Here is a 14,044-nt window from a genome sequence, read left to right as displayed (position 1 = left end):
AGTAGAATCTTAAAGCCAGATAGATCTTTTGCCCCCACTGCTTCCCTTGGAAGGCTATTCCAAAACTTCACTCTTCTGATGGTTAGAAACCTTTGTCTAATTTCAAGTCTAAACTTCCTGGTGGCCAGTTTATACCCATTTGTTCTTGTGTCCACATTGGTGCTGAGCTTAAATAATTCCTCTCCCTCTCCTGTATTTATCCCTCTGATATATTTATAGAGAGCAATCATATCTCCCCTCAACCTTCTTTTAGTTAGGCTAAACAAGCCAGGCTCCTTAAGTCTCCTTTCATAAGACAAGTTTTCCATTCCTTGGATCATCCTAGTAGCCCTTCTCTGTACCTGCTCCAGTTTGAATTCATCCTTTTTAAACATGGGAGACCAAAACTGCACACAGTATTCTAGGTGAGGTCTCACCAGTGCCTTGTATAATGGTACTAAAACCTCCTTATCCCTACTGGAAATGCCTCTCCTGATGCATCCCAATACCGCATTAGCTTTTTTCACAGCCATATCACATTGGCAGCTCATAGTCATCCTATGATCAACCAATACTCCAAGGTCCTTCTCCTCTTCCGTTACTTCTAATTGATGAGTCCCCAACTTATAACTAAAATTCTTGTTATTAATCCCTAAATGCATAACCTTACACTTCTCACTATTAAATTTCATCCGATTACTATTACTCCAGTTTACAAGGTCATCCAGATCCTCCTGTATAATATCCCAATCCTTCTCTGAATTGGCAATACCTCCCAGCTTTGTATCATCTTCCAACTTTATTAGCACACTCCCACTTTTTGTGTCAAGGTCAGTAATAAAAAGATTAAATAAGATTGGTCCCAAAACTGATCCCTGAGGAACTCCACTGGTATCCTCCCTCCAGCCTGACAGTTCGCCTTTCAGTAGGACCCGTTGCAGTCTCCCCTTTAACCAATTCCTTATCCACCTTTTGATGTTCATATTGATCCCCATCTTCTCCAATTTAACTAATAATTCCCCATGTGGCAAGGAATCAAACGCCTTACTGAAATCTAGGTAAATTAGATCCACTGCGTTTCCTTTATCTAAAAAATCTGTTACTTTTTCAAAGGAGATCAGGTTGGTTTGACACGATCTACCTTTTGTAAAACCACGTTGTATTTTGTCCCATTTACCATTGACTTCAATGTCCTTAACTAATTTCTCCTTCAAAATTTTTTCCAGGACCTTGCATACTACAGATGTCAAACTAACTGGTCTGTAGTTACCCGGATTACTTTTTTTTTCCTTTCTTAAAAATAGGAACTATATTAGCAATTCTCCAATCATTCGGTACAACTCCTGAGTTTACAGATTCATTAAAAATTCTTGCTAATGGGCTTGCAATTTCAGGTGCCAATTCCTTTAATATTCTTGGATTAAGGTTATCTGGGCCCCCCTTCCATTAAGCTGTTTGAGTTTCGTTTCTACCTCAGATATGGTAATATCTACCTCCATATCCTCATTCCCATTTGTCATGCTACCATTATCCTCTTTAGCCTTATTAAAGACTGAGCCAAAGTATTTGTTTAGATATTGGGCCATGCCTAGATTATCTTTAACCTCCATTCCATCCTCAGTGTTTAGCGGCCCCACTTCTTCTTTCTTAGTTTTCTTCTTATTTATATGTCTATAGAACCTTTTACTATTGGTTTTAATTCCCTTTGCAAGGTCCAACTCTACTCGACTTTTAGCCTGTCTCACTTTATCCCTACATGTTCTGACCTCAATAAGGTAGCTTTCCTTGCTGATCCCTCCCATCTTCCACTCTCTGTATGCTTTCTGCTTCTTCTTAATCACCTCTCTAAGATGCTTGCTCATCCAGCTTGGTCTACAACTCCTGCCTATGAATTTTTTCCCCTTTCTTGGGATACAGGCTTCCGATAGCTTCTGCAGCTTTGATTTAAAGTAATCCCAGGCCTCCTCTACCTTTAGATCCGTAAATTCTTCAGTCCAATCCACTTCCCTAACTAATTTCCTTAATTTTTGAAAGTCAGCCCTTTTGAAATCAAAAATTCTAGTTGCAGATTTATTTTTGTTAATCCTTCCATTCAGTTTGAATTAGCTCATGATCACTTGAGCCAGGATTATCTCCTACAACCATTTCTTCTATGAGGTCCTCGCTACTCACCAAAATTAAATCTAAAATGGCATCCCCTCTAGTCGGTTCAGCAACTACTTGATGAAGGAATCCATCAGCTATCACATCTAGGAAAATCTGAGCCCTATTATTATTACTAGCACTGGTCCTCCAGTCTATATCTGGGAAGTTAAAGTCTCCATGATCATGCAGTTTCCATTAGTATTTACTTTATTAAAAACATTAAAAAGGGCTCTATCCATATCCAAATTAGAGCCCGGAGGTCTATAGCACACCCCAAGCACTATCGTAGGAGAGGCTCTACTAGTTATCTTCCCCAATGTAATTTTTGCCCAGACGGACTCTGTCTTATCCATTGCATCACTTCTTATTTCTTTATATTCTACCTCATCATTGATATACAATGCTACTCCACCACCTTTACCTTTATTTCTGTCTTTCCTAAACAGCACATACCCTTCAATACCTGTAGTCCAGTCATGACTACTATTCCACCATGTTTCTGTTATCCCTATAATATCTGGTTTCACTTCCTGCACCAGTAGCTCTAGTTCCTCCATTTTGTTACCTAGGCTCCTCGCATTAGTGTACAAACATCTTAATTTTTGCTGTTTGGACTCGCTCACATTTTGTACCCTATTAGGCACAGTCATTCTACAGCCAGTATAACCTATTAGACTAGTATCCACACCGCCCTCGCTCCTTATATACATTCTCCTACCCACGGCTGGATCCTTTCTTACTTCATCTTCTTCCCTCTCAATGCTAAAATCTGCTGTGGAGATTATCCGGACATCTCCCAACCATCTCCCCCAAATTCCTAATTTAAAGTTCTCTTTATCAGTTGTGCCAGCCTCCATTCTAGAAGTCTATTTCCTTCCCTGCTCAGATGAAGTCCATCCTGAGAGAACTTTCCTCTGTCCATGAATGCCTCCCAGTGGCCATATATCCCAAAGCCCTACTTATAGCACCACTGCCTAAGCCATCTGTTGACAGTCATAATCTTGTCACACCTTTGTTGCCCTTCTCTAGGAACAGGCAGGATCCCACTAAAGATCACCTGTGCCTCGATTTCCTTAAGCGTCTTCCCCAGCCTAGCATAGTCTCCCTTAATACTTTCCAGCGAGAATCTAGCCGTATTGTTTGTTCCCACATCAAGGATAATTAGGGGATTCTTTCCCGCTCCCTTTGGGATCCTTTTCAACCTGAGGTCTACATCCCATATCTTAGCACCCAGAAGACAGCACACCCTTCTGTTCTCTGGATCAGCTCTAGTTACAGGCCTGTCTATTCTTCTCAATAAAGAGTCTCTGATCACATAGACCTGCCTTTTCCTGATGCTATTCTCCAGTCTCTCCCCTGTTCCCTCTGGCTGCAAGTTCTTTCCATTCCTATTTTCCCTTATAATCCTCTTCAACCCATCCTGTATCCTCCTGGGGCTCATATTTGGTGTAGTCTCCCTTGACTCTTCCCCTTTTCCTATAGGACTAGCCTCTCTTCTCTTCTTCCTTGCCCTTCCACCTTCAGCAACTACCTGCTGAGCCCCTTCTTCGTTTTCCAACTCTGCAAACCTGTTCCTAAGCTCTATTTCTCCTTCACTAGCCCGTCTTTTCCTCTGCCTGGTTCTTTTAGTCACATGCTTCCACTGACCACTTTCCTCACCCAGTCTCCCCTCAAAATTCCCCAGCCCTGCTTCCATCTGTAAGTCTGAGCTTTTCCCTTCAGATACCTCATGTCTTTGCTCCATCATCTGCTCCATCATAAACTCAACCAGACTTTCCACCTGCATCTGCAAACCTCGGATCTTTTCCTCCATCAGCTCTATCAGACGGCATTTCATGCAGAAAAAACTCTTGCCAGGTCCTCCCCTCCAGGATCGTGTACATACCACAGCTTCCACATCCAGTCATCCTCATTGTGTCTTCCACTACAGGAGTCACTCCCACAGCTGCCTCCGTATCCATCATAGCCTTCCCACCTAAATCCTGTTAATCTGGGAAACACAAGCCACACCAAAAAGACCACCCCCCACAGCAAAAACAACCCCCAAACAAGCACCACAATACAAACTCCTACTCAAACTCCCCTATTTACAGCTCTGTTTGCTAGCTCCTGTGCCGCTGCAGCTGTCTAATAGGAAAGACCTGTCATTAATGTCTGTGATTCCATATGATTGCAGTTCCTTCTGCTTCCCCTGAGAATGTGTCAGCTGAAGCTGTAAGCTCCACTCAGATCCTACTGACATGGACATCAGTACCTGAACCAGAGCAGAATGGACTTATCCTGGGCTACAAGGTACACAATTAAGATTTCATGCTGTCAAGTGTTTTAATACATACGCTAGGCTGTTTTTCCATTTGATAGTTATTATCTACCAGATGCATATTAATTTACCCATTTCTCTTTTGAGAAGGGTCAGGAAATGTGCTCTTTTTCAGAGGAGTGATCTGATTGGTTTAGGGTTTGTCTATACTTGGAGCTGGAGATATAAACTACACTAGCTCTGATCAAGCTAGCATGCTAAAAATAGTGTTGCCACGGTGATGTGAACAGCAGGAGCGGGCTAGGTACCCCAACTTCATACAAACTCAGATGGGTATGTACTCGGGGCAGCTAGCTTCTCCTGCTGCTCACATCGCATGTCTACTTTCTGTTTAAAGCATGCTATGTCTCCTTGAACTGGAATTTACACCTGCAGCTCAAAGCAGAGACTATAGAAAGGGATATCAGTCAAAATCCTGGAACAGGCTTGCCCATACTCACCTCATCATCCCAGATCATTGTAGTTCAGTCACCAGAGATCAGGGCAAAGTATCCAGCATAGTTGCGTTGTTTCTAACAATGCCCTCTGTCTTCTAAAGTCATAATCTCTCAGGTTCAAGCATGCAGTATCACTGATTTCCCTTCACATGTACAGCAGTTCATGGCTTACCCTCTGTGTTATATACAGCCAGTGCTCATGTCTATGGGATTACCTATTTACTCTGTTCAAAAGAATGCAGTTGAATCTGTTGTTTTATATTTTAAGATCAGGAAGAACTCAAAATACATACAATCTTTCTTGCAATCCTTTTGAATAATGATTGATAACCATACTTTTTCTGTTGTGTTTATTCTTGCAGATTCTGTTTAAAGCAAAAGATTTGGACTCTGAACCAAAGACCCTAATAGTGAGAGGTAATCATACCCAGTCTGTCCTGCTGGCCAGCTTGCGGAAATATGTGCTTTATGAGATTCAGGTGCTGGCGTTCACACGTATTGGAGATGGGGTCCCTAACTTCCCTCCAGTCATAGAGAGAACCAAGGATGATGGTGAGTTTATGGGTCGCTCAAGTGTTCTTCCCATACATTCTAGCATTTCTTTTTAAAATCAAAGCTGTTTTCATTATGCAAGCTTTAAAAATATAGCCTAGATTTGCTAACAATTTTAACATAAAGAATCTCATCCTTGGCTAGTGTCAATTAGCACAATGTTGGGGGCAAGCTGAGGTTCTGGGCCCAAAAACTGAAAACATTTCCCTGCATAATTGACAAAAGCAAAAAACTCTATTTCTCACTCATTCAAACCTCATACAGTTAATTCCAGGCTGGAGTGAAGTTGGACAGTCCAATTATGAATTTCTACAGAACTGCAATCTTAGCACTAAAAAAAGAAATGCTATAATAGGACACAATAGACAAATTTAGCCCTGACTGGGCCTGAAGGAGATATGGACTTTGGCATTCCAGTAAGAGGATCTATACCAATGTTCTGCAAAAGAATACCCTGTGCTGCCTTTACCGGACAAGGTACTTTGACTGAGCATCAGGGAATGAGAGAAGTCCAAATGCATGCACAGCAGTGAGGGGGTTCCCCCCTTCAGTTCTCTCCTTAGCCATTGGCTGGGTAAGGGGGAATGGGGACAGTTGAATGCGTGCTGCGTTCCCCTCCCCACCTTGCCTATTTGAGCCAACTGCATGGGCAGTCCTGGCTCAGGCATGCTGGCTGCTGCAGAAGTCATGGAGGTCACAGAAAGTCAAAGAATCCATGACTTCCGCAACCTCCGTGACAGACACGAAGCCCTACTTATAACACTGTTATGATTGCTGACTTGTCATAACTTGCACCTGGTGTCCGGGAGTAAAGGCGAGAAGAGCCAGCTTCCAGAGGTCAACAAGACCTCCAGGATTGTGCAGCTGGACCTTGCTATCATGAAGTAGAAGAACTTTGAAGTCTTTGAGGACTGAGGTTCCCCTCTCATGCGTTTGTGGCCTCTGTCACTCCAGCCTCCTTACGCGGAGAACCGGGGGAAAGGGGTTTAACAATTGGTGAATAAGGGTGTACCTCAAGTTATTTTTTGGTTTGTGGTAAAAGCCCTGGAACCCTCACTGGAACAAATTAATTAAATGCCTCATATGTGAGAGTGGGGCAGGCAACGAAGTGCCCCTCCACAAGTTAAAATTAATAAAGTTGCAGCCTGCTGTTTAAACCCAACCCACAGGTCTGTCAATCATTCACCTTCTTGTTCTGGTCAATAAGAGACTGATCTTTGAAAAGTGACCATATAAGTTTCTCTTTGTAATCCTCCCCTCCACAATGCTTCCTATGAGCTCAAAGATTCCTCTGTGCTTTGTGATGTGTTGAAAGGACTAGAGCCACCCCCTGTTTCTGTTTTAACTTGTCTGCGTGATGAGAGTATACCTGGTGTATTTTCACTGAAGTTTACATTAGCAGTAAAAATATTTTTCAGCTTTACAGATGTCAAACACTTAAAGGTGACCATTTTCTCTGCATTTTCAGTAGAGTATAAGCAAGTATAAAGAATGTTGAAAACTCTTTTTTTTGTATTCATCCTAATAAAAATAAATAAAAATAAAACCCCCAAAATGCTTTTGGATCTAAAGCTTCCAACAGAAATTAAATAATTGTAGATTTTCATAAGCAACTTTATTTAAGTAATTACATTGGACTGAGAACATGTTCAGATTTCTGATTTAGTACAATATTTTCTGCAGTCCACAGCAAAGCACTAAGGATGTGAATTGCACATAGGAAGAGCGCAATTACTCCCAATCATTGCTTTAGTCATTCTCCTAACACACTAGTTGTGTGGTAACTTGGCCTTTTTCTAAGAGATGAGGCAGAGAGGAGATTATTGTAGCAAAACTCTACAGGGAGATAGTGCGTTCACTGAATTCCATAAACCAGAATGTAATGAGAAATGTTTAGGTTGTTTGTCAAAAACAAGCTCATTATACCAGTTCCCTCCTAAAGTACATGTTGGCAGATGACACAAATTGTTCTTCCATCTTCAAACTCCTGACATAAACATGTTGTGTCTTCTTTCAGTTCAATTTAATTAAAGGTATCATCAGTGAGAGTGCAGGTGAGATTTGTACTTAAGGAGAATTTCAGAGCCTGTGTATTTGTGAATTCGCATAAACTCACCTTGTGAACCTGAGATGGACAACCTGGGTGCCAGCCATCTGTGTTAATGGGCTTCTGACCTCACAAAGGTTCTCAAGCCTAGACACGCGTACAAAATGCATATGTAAAATCAGAAAGGAGTTCAAAATTAGGGCTGCCAGCATAGTTAGACGATATTATTCAGTTTCAACAGGCATGAAGGGGATTAAGCTGACACATTATCTCTCTGTAAAGGTAGTTCAGTGCCTCGCACCCCAGAATATAATCAACTATGTAGTGACTTAGATGAAGTGTGTAATCTGATTGGCTCACAGGGATTCCCAGCTATGCTGTTATGAGATCATTCTCACATAGGTCAGAACTCATTTGTCAAAGCATCCTTGTAACACACTTTTATAGGCACAGCAAAACATTCGTGGTTACGGTATTATATTTACTATTCTGTGGTGCTAGAGGCACCCAGCCTTTCACAGAATTCCTCACCATAAAACCAGTGTGTGTGCATGTACAGCATCATAAACTCACAGCCATCTCTGGAGTTCTGGTTAGATACTGCTTGGCCTTCTGTATAGAGCAGACAGAGGAGTTTTTAAAGAAGCAGCTGTTACAGTTCCTTTGGTACGTAATATCCACTTTTGTGATTTCTGTTGTTCTTTTCAGCCCCAGGACCTCCTGTAAGGCTGGTGTTCCCTGAAGTGAGACTGACATCAGTACGAATTGTATGGCAACCACCAGAGGAACCCAATGGAATTATTCTGGGTAAGAGAGGCAACATTTAAATTTTCAAACACAATGGTAGGGAGAGGCGGAGATAGAACAGAAGGAGAACTATGAATATGTGCTTATTCTTCCTCTTGCTTTCAGTACTAGAAAGCACATCCAAGCCAGTTCACAGGTGAACAAATGAAAATATTACATTGCTGTCAGCTGAGACGTGTGGTACCCCTTGGTGGGATTTGGAAGGGTCAGTGAGATTCTGTATAACTAATGTAACACTCTTCTGATCCCCAGGGTGTACATTTGCTTGAGTCAGATGCACATGTCATCTCATGGCACTATATTTAAATTGTCTCCCATTTTTCTGTTTTGTATCCTTTTTAGATGAGTATTTGGGGAGTTGCCCACTACTTTATGGCAAGGGAAGAGTTGGTTTTTCCCTTGTGATGCCAGGACCACCTAAGCTCTTAGTTGTATGTGTTCTTGTGTTTTGCTTTATCACTTTTCTTTGGAGAATACCATCTGTCGGGTCACAAGGAGTTAACTCACAATTAGCTTTTAATCAAGAGCAATTGTAGTAGCTAACTCAATGACAAGAATCTGTGAAATATCTTCTCACCTTTCCTTTACCCTGACCTCTCAAGATGGCTTTCCAGCACACAAACTAGCAATCACTTTTACAAAAACAATGGGATCTGTATGAAGATTACAATATATTAATCCATTCCTGCCTCTAATAATAAAGTACTGAGTAGTTAAATAGCACTTTTGTCTTCAAAGCTCTGGACTAATGTTAATAATCCTCCCACCAGCCCTGGTAGGTAGGTAGGGATGCTAATTCCCATTTTAAAAATGGGGAAATTGAGACCCTGACTTCTCATCTTGTACTCATTCTTTTTGACTCTGTTGCCTCGGTTCTGTCCCTAGTGTTACCTGGCATTGCTGTAGTTTGGGTTTGTATTTAGAATTCTGAGACAATTTTCCATAGCATTAGGATAATTTTAAGGGAGGCCCATAGTTTGGGTTTTATTAAGTTGACAATGTCCCTTTAAATTACAGGCTTTTTTTTTTGTTTGCATTTTGTTCAAATCTTGAGTCAATCGCTGTAGAAAGTGCTCAGGTTCACGTCCTCCAAAAGTACTCAAGTGAGGAAATCCTGGCACCTGAAGCAGCAGGAAAGTCATCAGATGTGATTTGAAGGCAGCTGCTGCAGGGATCTCCTGAACACAAGAAAAAAAGTCTTTGCGTGAAAGTTGGCACCAGTTAGCTGTCAGAGACAGAACCTGCAGTATGAGGTGTTGGGTGTCTGTTTTTTAAATAAAGGAGAACTACCTCCTATGTGCTTATTTCCAGTGGAAACTTGGATTTGAAGCATAGAATGTGTCTACAGAAAACCCCAACTGATAAAGAATATTGGGAAAATATAAAAAATACTTCATAAACTGTGCCTCTTCTGTCACACTATGCCTCATTGCTGATCTTTGCCTTGTCTGTTTAGATTGTAAGCTCCTTACAGGAGGGACTATCTCTTATTCTGTGTTTGCACAGGGCCTAGCACACTGCAGCCCCATTCTTGATTGACTCTTAGGCACTACCTCAATAAACATGATAAATAATAACCTGAGGGTCCAAGGAAGGAAGTAGTTAGTTGGCAATGTCACAATGAAAGGCTAAGAATTACCCACATAAGGTATTTCTGATCTCTTCTAACAAAAGAAGAGTACCCCAAAAATATGTGAAAAATAGTATAGCACTGCAACACTGTTGGGAAATGAAGGTTACAATTTACTCTTTTTTCCTGTATTGTTTTTTAAATCTCCTTACTGAAGTGAACTTTTAGAAAGCAATTGTAACCATCACAGCCAAGTGTACTGAACTGGAAATGTTGGTGAAAATAGGTTAATAAAGTTCTGGAGGGCGCCCTGCAAACCATCAGTGATGCTGGAAAGAGAAAATGTCTTTTTTTCCCCCAAGAGCAACATTAGAATCAAAGGCTTAGAATCAATGTTTCTGCTCTGCTAGTGTGGCCCTCTGAGCATACAAACACCTTTGTAGCTAACATTTTTGTAATCCATATTAAAACATGTTCTAGCATTTCAGAGAGGGATTAGCAGCATGCAACACTGGCAGGCACCTAGAGGGAAAAATACTTGTTTGTTTAAATATTTTACTATGGAGAGCTGCAGATATTTCTAACTCCTCTTTTGGGAGTGTTGAAGTAACCACCTGGGCCCCTACTCTTCTTTCTTTTCTGCATTCCATCCACTTGCCACGAGACACAGTTCTTTTACATACTATTTAAACAAAATGATGCATTACTATGGATACGTGCTCTTCATATCTGTGAGCGGTTCACTGAGAATGAGAGCTCATTCGGCACTCTTCCAGTCTCTGGTTAGTATTCCTCATGGTATCCGTGTGTCTAACATTTACCTGCAGCTTATTGCAAAACTGTGTGTAAGAACTCATCTGAGAATTAAAACAAAAATTGGATGTAATCCATTTTTGCAAATTCACATTTTAATCCTGTATTGCATTTGCACACACCCTGGCCCTTAAATAGCACAAATGGTAAAATAAACAATCAGGCAGGCTGTAACTTTCCAATATCATTCAGCTTTTCCTAAGTTCTATGACAAATTAGTGAGTGTTTATCACTCTGATGCATCATAGCCCATGTGAGCAGTGCTGTCGGTTCTGAAAGGTTTTGTATGGTGACGAGCTTGAAAGATGCTTTAGTATTCACCGTCTGTAGTCATTCTCCTGCCTGTTTGCTTTGGGGAATCAAGTGGTTGTGTTACAGTGACCTAACATTTAACAGGCAGTTTAAACTGTTGCCTTTTATTCAGTTCAGAAAGCACAGGCATATGAAGCTGATTGCAGACAGGCAAAAAGTATTTTAAAAGATGCTCCGGCAAATGTCAGCACATTTAAAAAAAAAGAAATTCTTAAAGAATGTATCTACTTTTTTGTTATGCACTCTGGGCCTGATTCAAAGCCCACTGAAGTCAATGGAAAGGCTCCCAGGGATGGTAGTGGATTTAGGGTTAGGCATTATTTGGGAAAAGAGTAAGGAAAAGGCTAAAACAACTTAAAGTTAGTCACAGTTTCAAGGCAATTGCATCTGTATTCCTACTCTAGGGTCCTGGCTCCTCAGCCATCACTTCTCTTGGGTAAAGACCTGTGTTTCTCTCTTCCCTTCTGATGGGTTTTTCCAGGCTGCACAGCTCCCTGCCTACACTGAGATATTTCCAGCAAGCCAGATTACCTAAACAGGCCAGAGTCTGCACTTTGCTTCTCTCCAGAGGCTATGAACAGCTGTAATTGCACTCACAAATTACCACAGCTCTTTGTAGGCAAGCACATTTATTCTTAAGGTTAAAGCATTCAGAGAAAACATTAACAAAAGTGAACCTAGACACATGCTAAAAAGCTTACAAGAAGTCACCCCACCTGCAGCCTCAGGCTGTGGTAGGTGTCAGTCCTTCAAAACCCACAACTATTTTTTTCCGGGGTTACAAGTTCATTACGAGGTCAGATTCAGAACCAGAACAACGAGAAATAGTTCAATCTTCCCTTTATATAGTTTGAGCCTTTGATCTTGGCTTCACATAACAGGTGATCCAAAAAACAATCACCCTCTCCAAAGGGCATAGCTTCAGAAGGCTGGGGGTTTTGCATAACTGGATGTGGGGAATTTTCACTCACCTCTCCCTAGGTATTCTCCCATCAACCTAACTGCTACCTCATGGGGAAGTGGATTACCTACACTGATGGGACACGTGCTCCGATCAACCTAGGTAGTGTCTTCACTGAAGCACTGCAGCATTATCATTGTAGATATTGCAAGAAATTGCTGTATCTGTCATGGTTACTGTGATTGGCCATTTGGAATATTGTTCTTCTAGAATATCTTCCTGTCCCAGAAGACTTACTTGAGCCACCTCTTAAATCTTTTACTCTTTTTTCCCCATGACCCTCTGGTTTCTTATATCTGAAAAAAGCCGTATTGTCTGTGTGTAATTTTTTTCATTTGCAATTAAGTTATATTCATATTTCACTGACTCCGTTCAGTAATCTTTCCAGCTCTCCTCTCTGCCAGATTTCTGGCACTCTTTTATCCTTTGTTCCTTTCTGAGCTTCCTTGTTCCTCTGCAGGAGCCTTTATAGCTCCTTTCACAGTTATTGCTACATTGCTTCTTAATGCCCTGAGGCATGTATTAATTTCACTTTGAACACTTTCCATTTGCCTTGTTTGATTTTACCCAACTCTTCCGCATTCTTCCATCCTTTTATTGCTAAAATTCAGCAACCTAATAATTTTACCATTTTAATTTCACTTCATCTTAACTTAACCCAGCTGGCCTGTGACTTAGACCTCCATGCTTCAGATATTGCCTCTGTGTCACTCAAAAACAAGACAAGACTTGCTGTACCATGACTGAGCGTCTGCTGGGAACTCTGGAACATCAAAGGATGACATAATAGAGAGTGACCCAAGAAACCAAAGATGCAGATTCCAACTATCTTTCAGGTGCTTTAGTGATAACAAGAGTGAGTTGGGCTTCAGATGTGGACTTCTAAGGAAACATATGAGGGAAGAAGGTTGGAGTCTCTGGTTGCATCAACTCTTTTTGAAACCACCAAGAAAGGGAATGCTTTCCCAGACTGCCAGCCAGCAAAGCAAATGTGGGAGAGAATGACGATAGCTTGTATTTTTTCAGATTGCACTGAAGGAGTTTGTATAGCTGTCAGAGACAAGTGAGTCTACTTGTTAATCTTCTAAACAGTTAAACTAGCATTAACAGTAGTGAGAATTTGTTCTTCTAAAAACTCGGTTATTATAATTCCCTGTATGTCAATCTATTTCCTTGATTCATTTGTACATCTGTCTATCATTAGTCTTAGCATTTAGTAATACACTTTTTTCTTTGCATTCAGGTCTAATACTTACAACTTTATAGTTGGATTAGAATAGGTAGGAAAGTGACCAACAATAATTTGCCTTTGATAACATACTTACCCTTAACAACTAGATAGTGAGTTTGCTTTTCTCTTAATATTCCATGTTTTGCCTCCACGCTCTAGTCTTGCTGTTTTACTACTTGTTCTTATCTTCTCTTGTTGAACTTCTTTAGCTATCTTATCTGCCACTTCCTGCATTGCTCTTGCTACTGTATAAATTCCACAATGCGTCCTTTCTTCTGTTTCCCCCACTCTGGTCACCTGTATCTGTGCTCTCAATTCTGCTTTCTGTACATATACAGAAACAGAAAAGATCACAACATATTCCTTCCTCTTCTTCCTACTGATCTGTCTTTCTCTGGACTTTAAATAAGACAGACTACTCTAGGTTAAAGATGCTAAAATACCATGTGGTGAGTGCAGGACGTGGTGATGAGTGCAGGACGGATGAGAGGCTCAGAACTATAGGTCAAAAGGGATAGATTATATATAATTGCCTGAAAAGTGTAAGGCTGGACAGTTCAAAGTTGGGTGCCTCTGAGACATCACTGGGAGTTGTGAGTGCTCAGGACCTATGAAAATCAAATCATTTTTTTTTTTAGGTACCTAGTTTTAGTCACCCAACTGTGAAAATGTTAGTCTAAATTTCCTGTTCGCACTAAAGACCAGTATAGCTTTGAGAGAACAAAATGGAATGTCTTCTGGCTCATGGGTCATCAACAGACTTGTTAACTGAGCCCTAATTGCACCCTCTTTATTAGTGATGCAGCAGCCAGAAAGTACATAGCTTGACTTTCAGATCTTAGGATGAATTTCAGAGCTATAAGCTTTGAA

At 40.9% G+C, this 14,044-nt stretch overlaps 1 protein-coding gene across 2 annotated transcripts in view; it reads left to right on the top strand.

Annotated features, from left to right (window-relative positions):
• SDK1 (sidekick cell adhesion molecule 1) overlaps nucleotides 1-14,044 on the top strand; it is a 684,215-nt gene that overhangs the window by 568,824 nt on the left and 101,347 nt on the right. For both annotated transcript variants that reach the window (XM_043493256.1, XM_038420360.2), the window contains exons 27-29: nucleotides 4,301-4,416; nucleotides 5,244-5,433; nucleotides 8,189-8,287. In XM_043493256.1, coding sequence (XP_043349191.1) covers nucleotides 4,301-4,416; nucleotides 5,244-5,433; nucleotides 8,189-8,287 — 405 coding nt within the window. The remainder of the gene's footprint in view (nucleotides 1-4,300; nucleotides 4,417-5,243; nucleotides 5,434-8,188; nucleotides 8,288-14,044) is intronic.

Source organism: Dermochelys coriacea, chromosome 10 (genome assembly GCF_009764565.3).
Source record: "Dermochelys coriacea isolate rDerCor1 chromosome 10, rDerCor1.pri.v4, whole genome shotgun sequence".
In the NCBI taxonomy this organism is placed as follows: domain Eukaryota; kingdom Metazoa; phylum Chordata; order Testudines; family Dermochelyidae; genus Dermochelys; species Dermochelys coriacea.
This window is presented reverse-complemented; position numbering and strand designations above follow the sequence as displayed.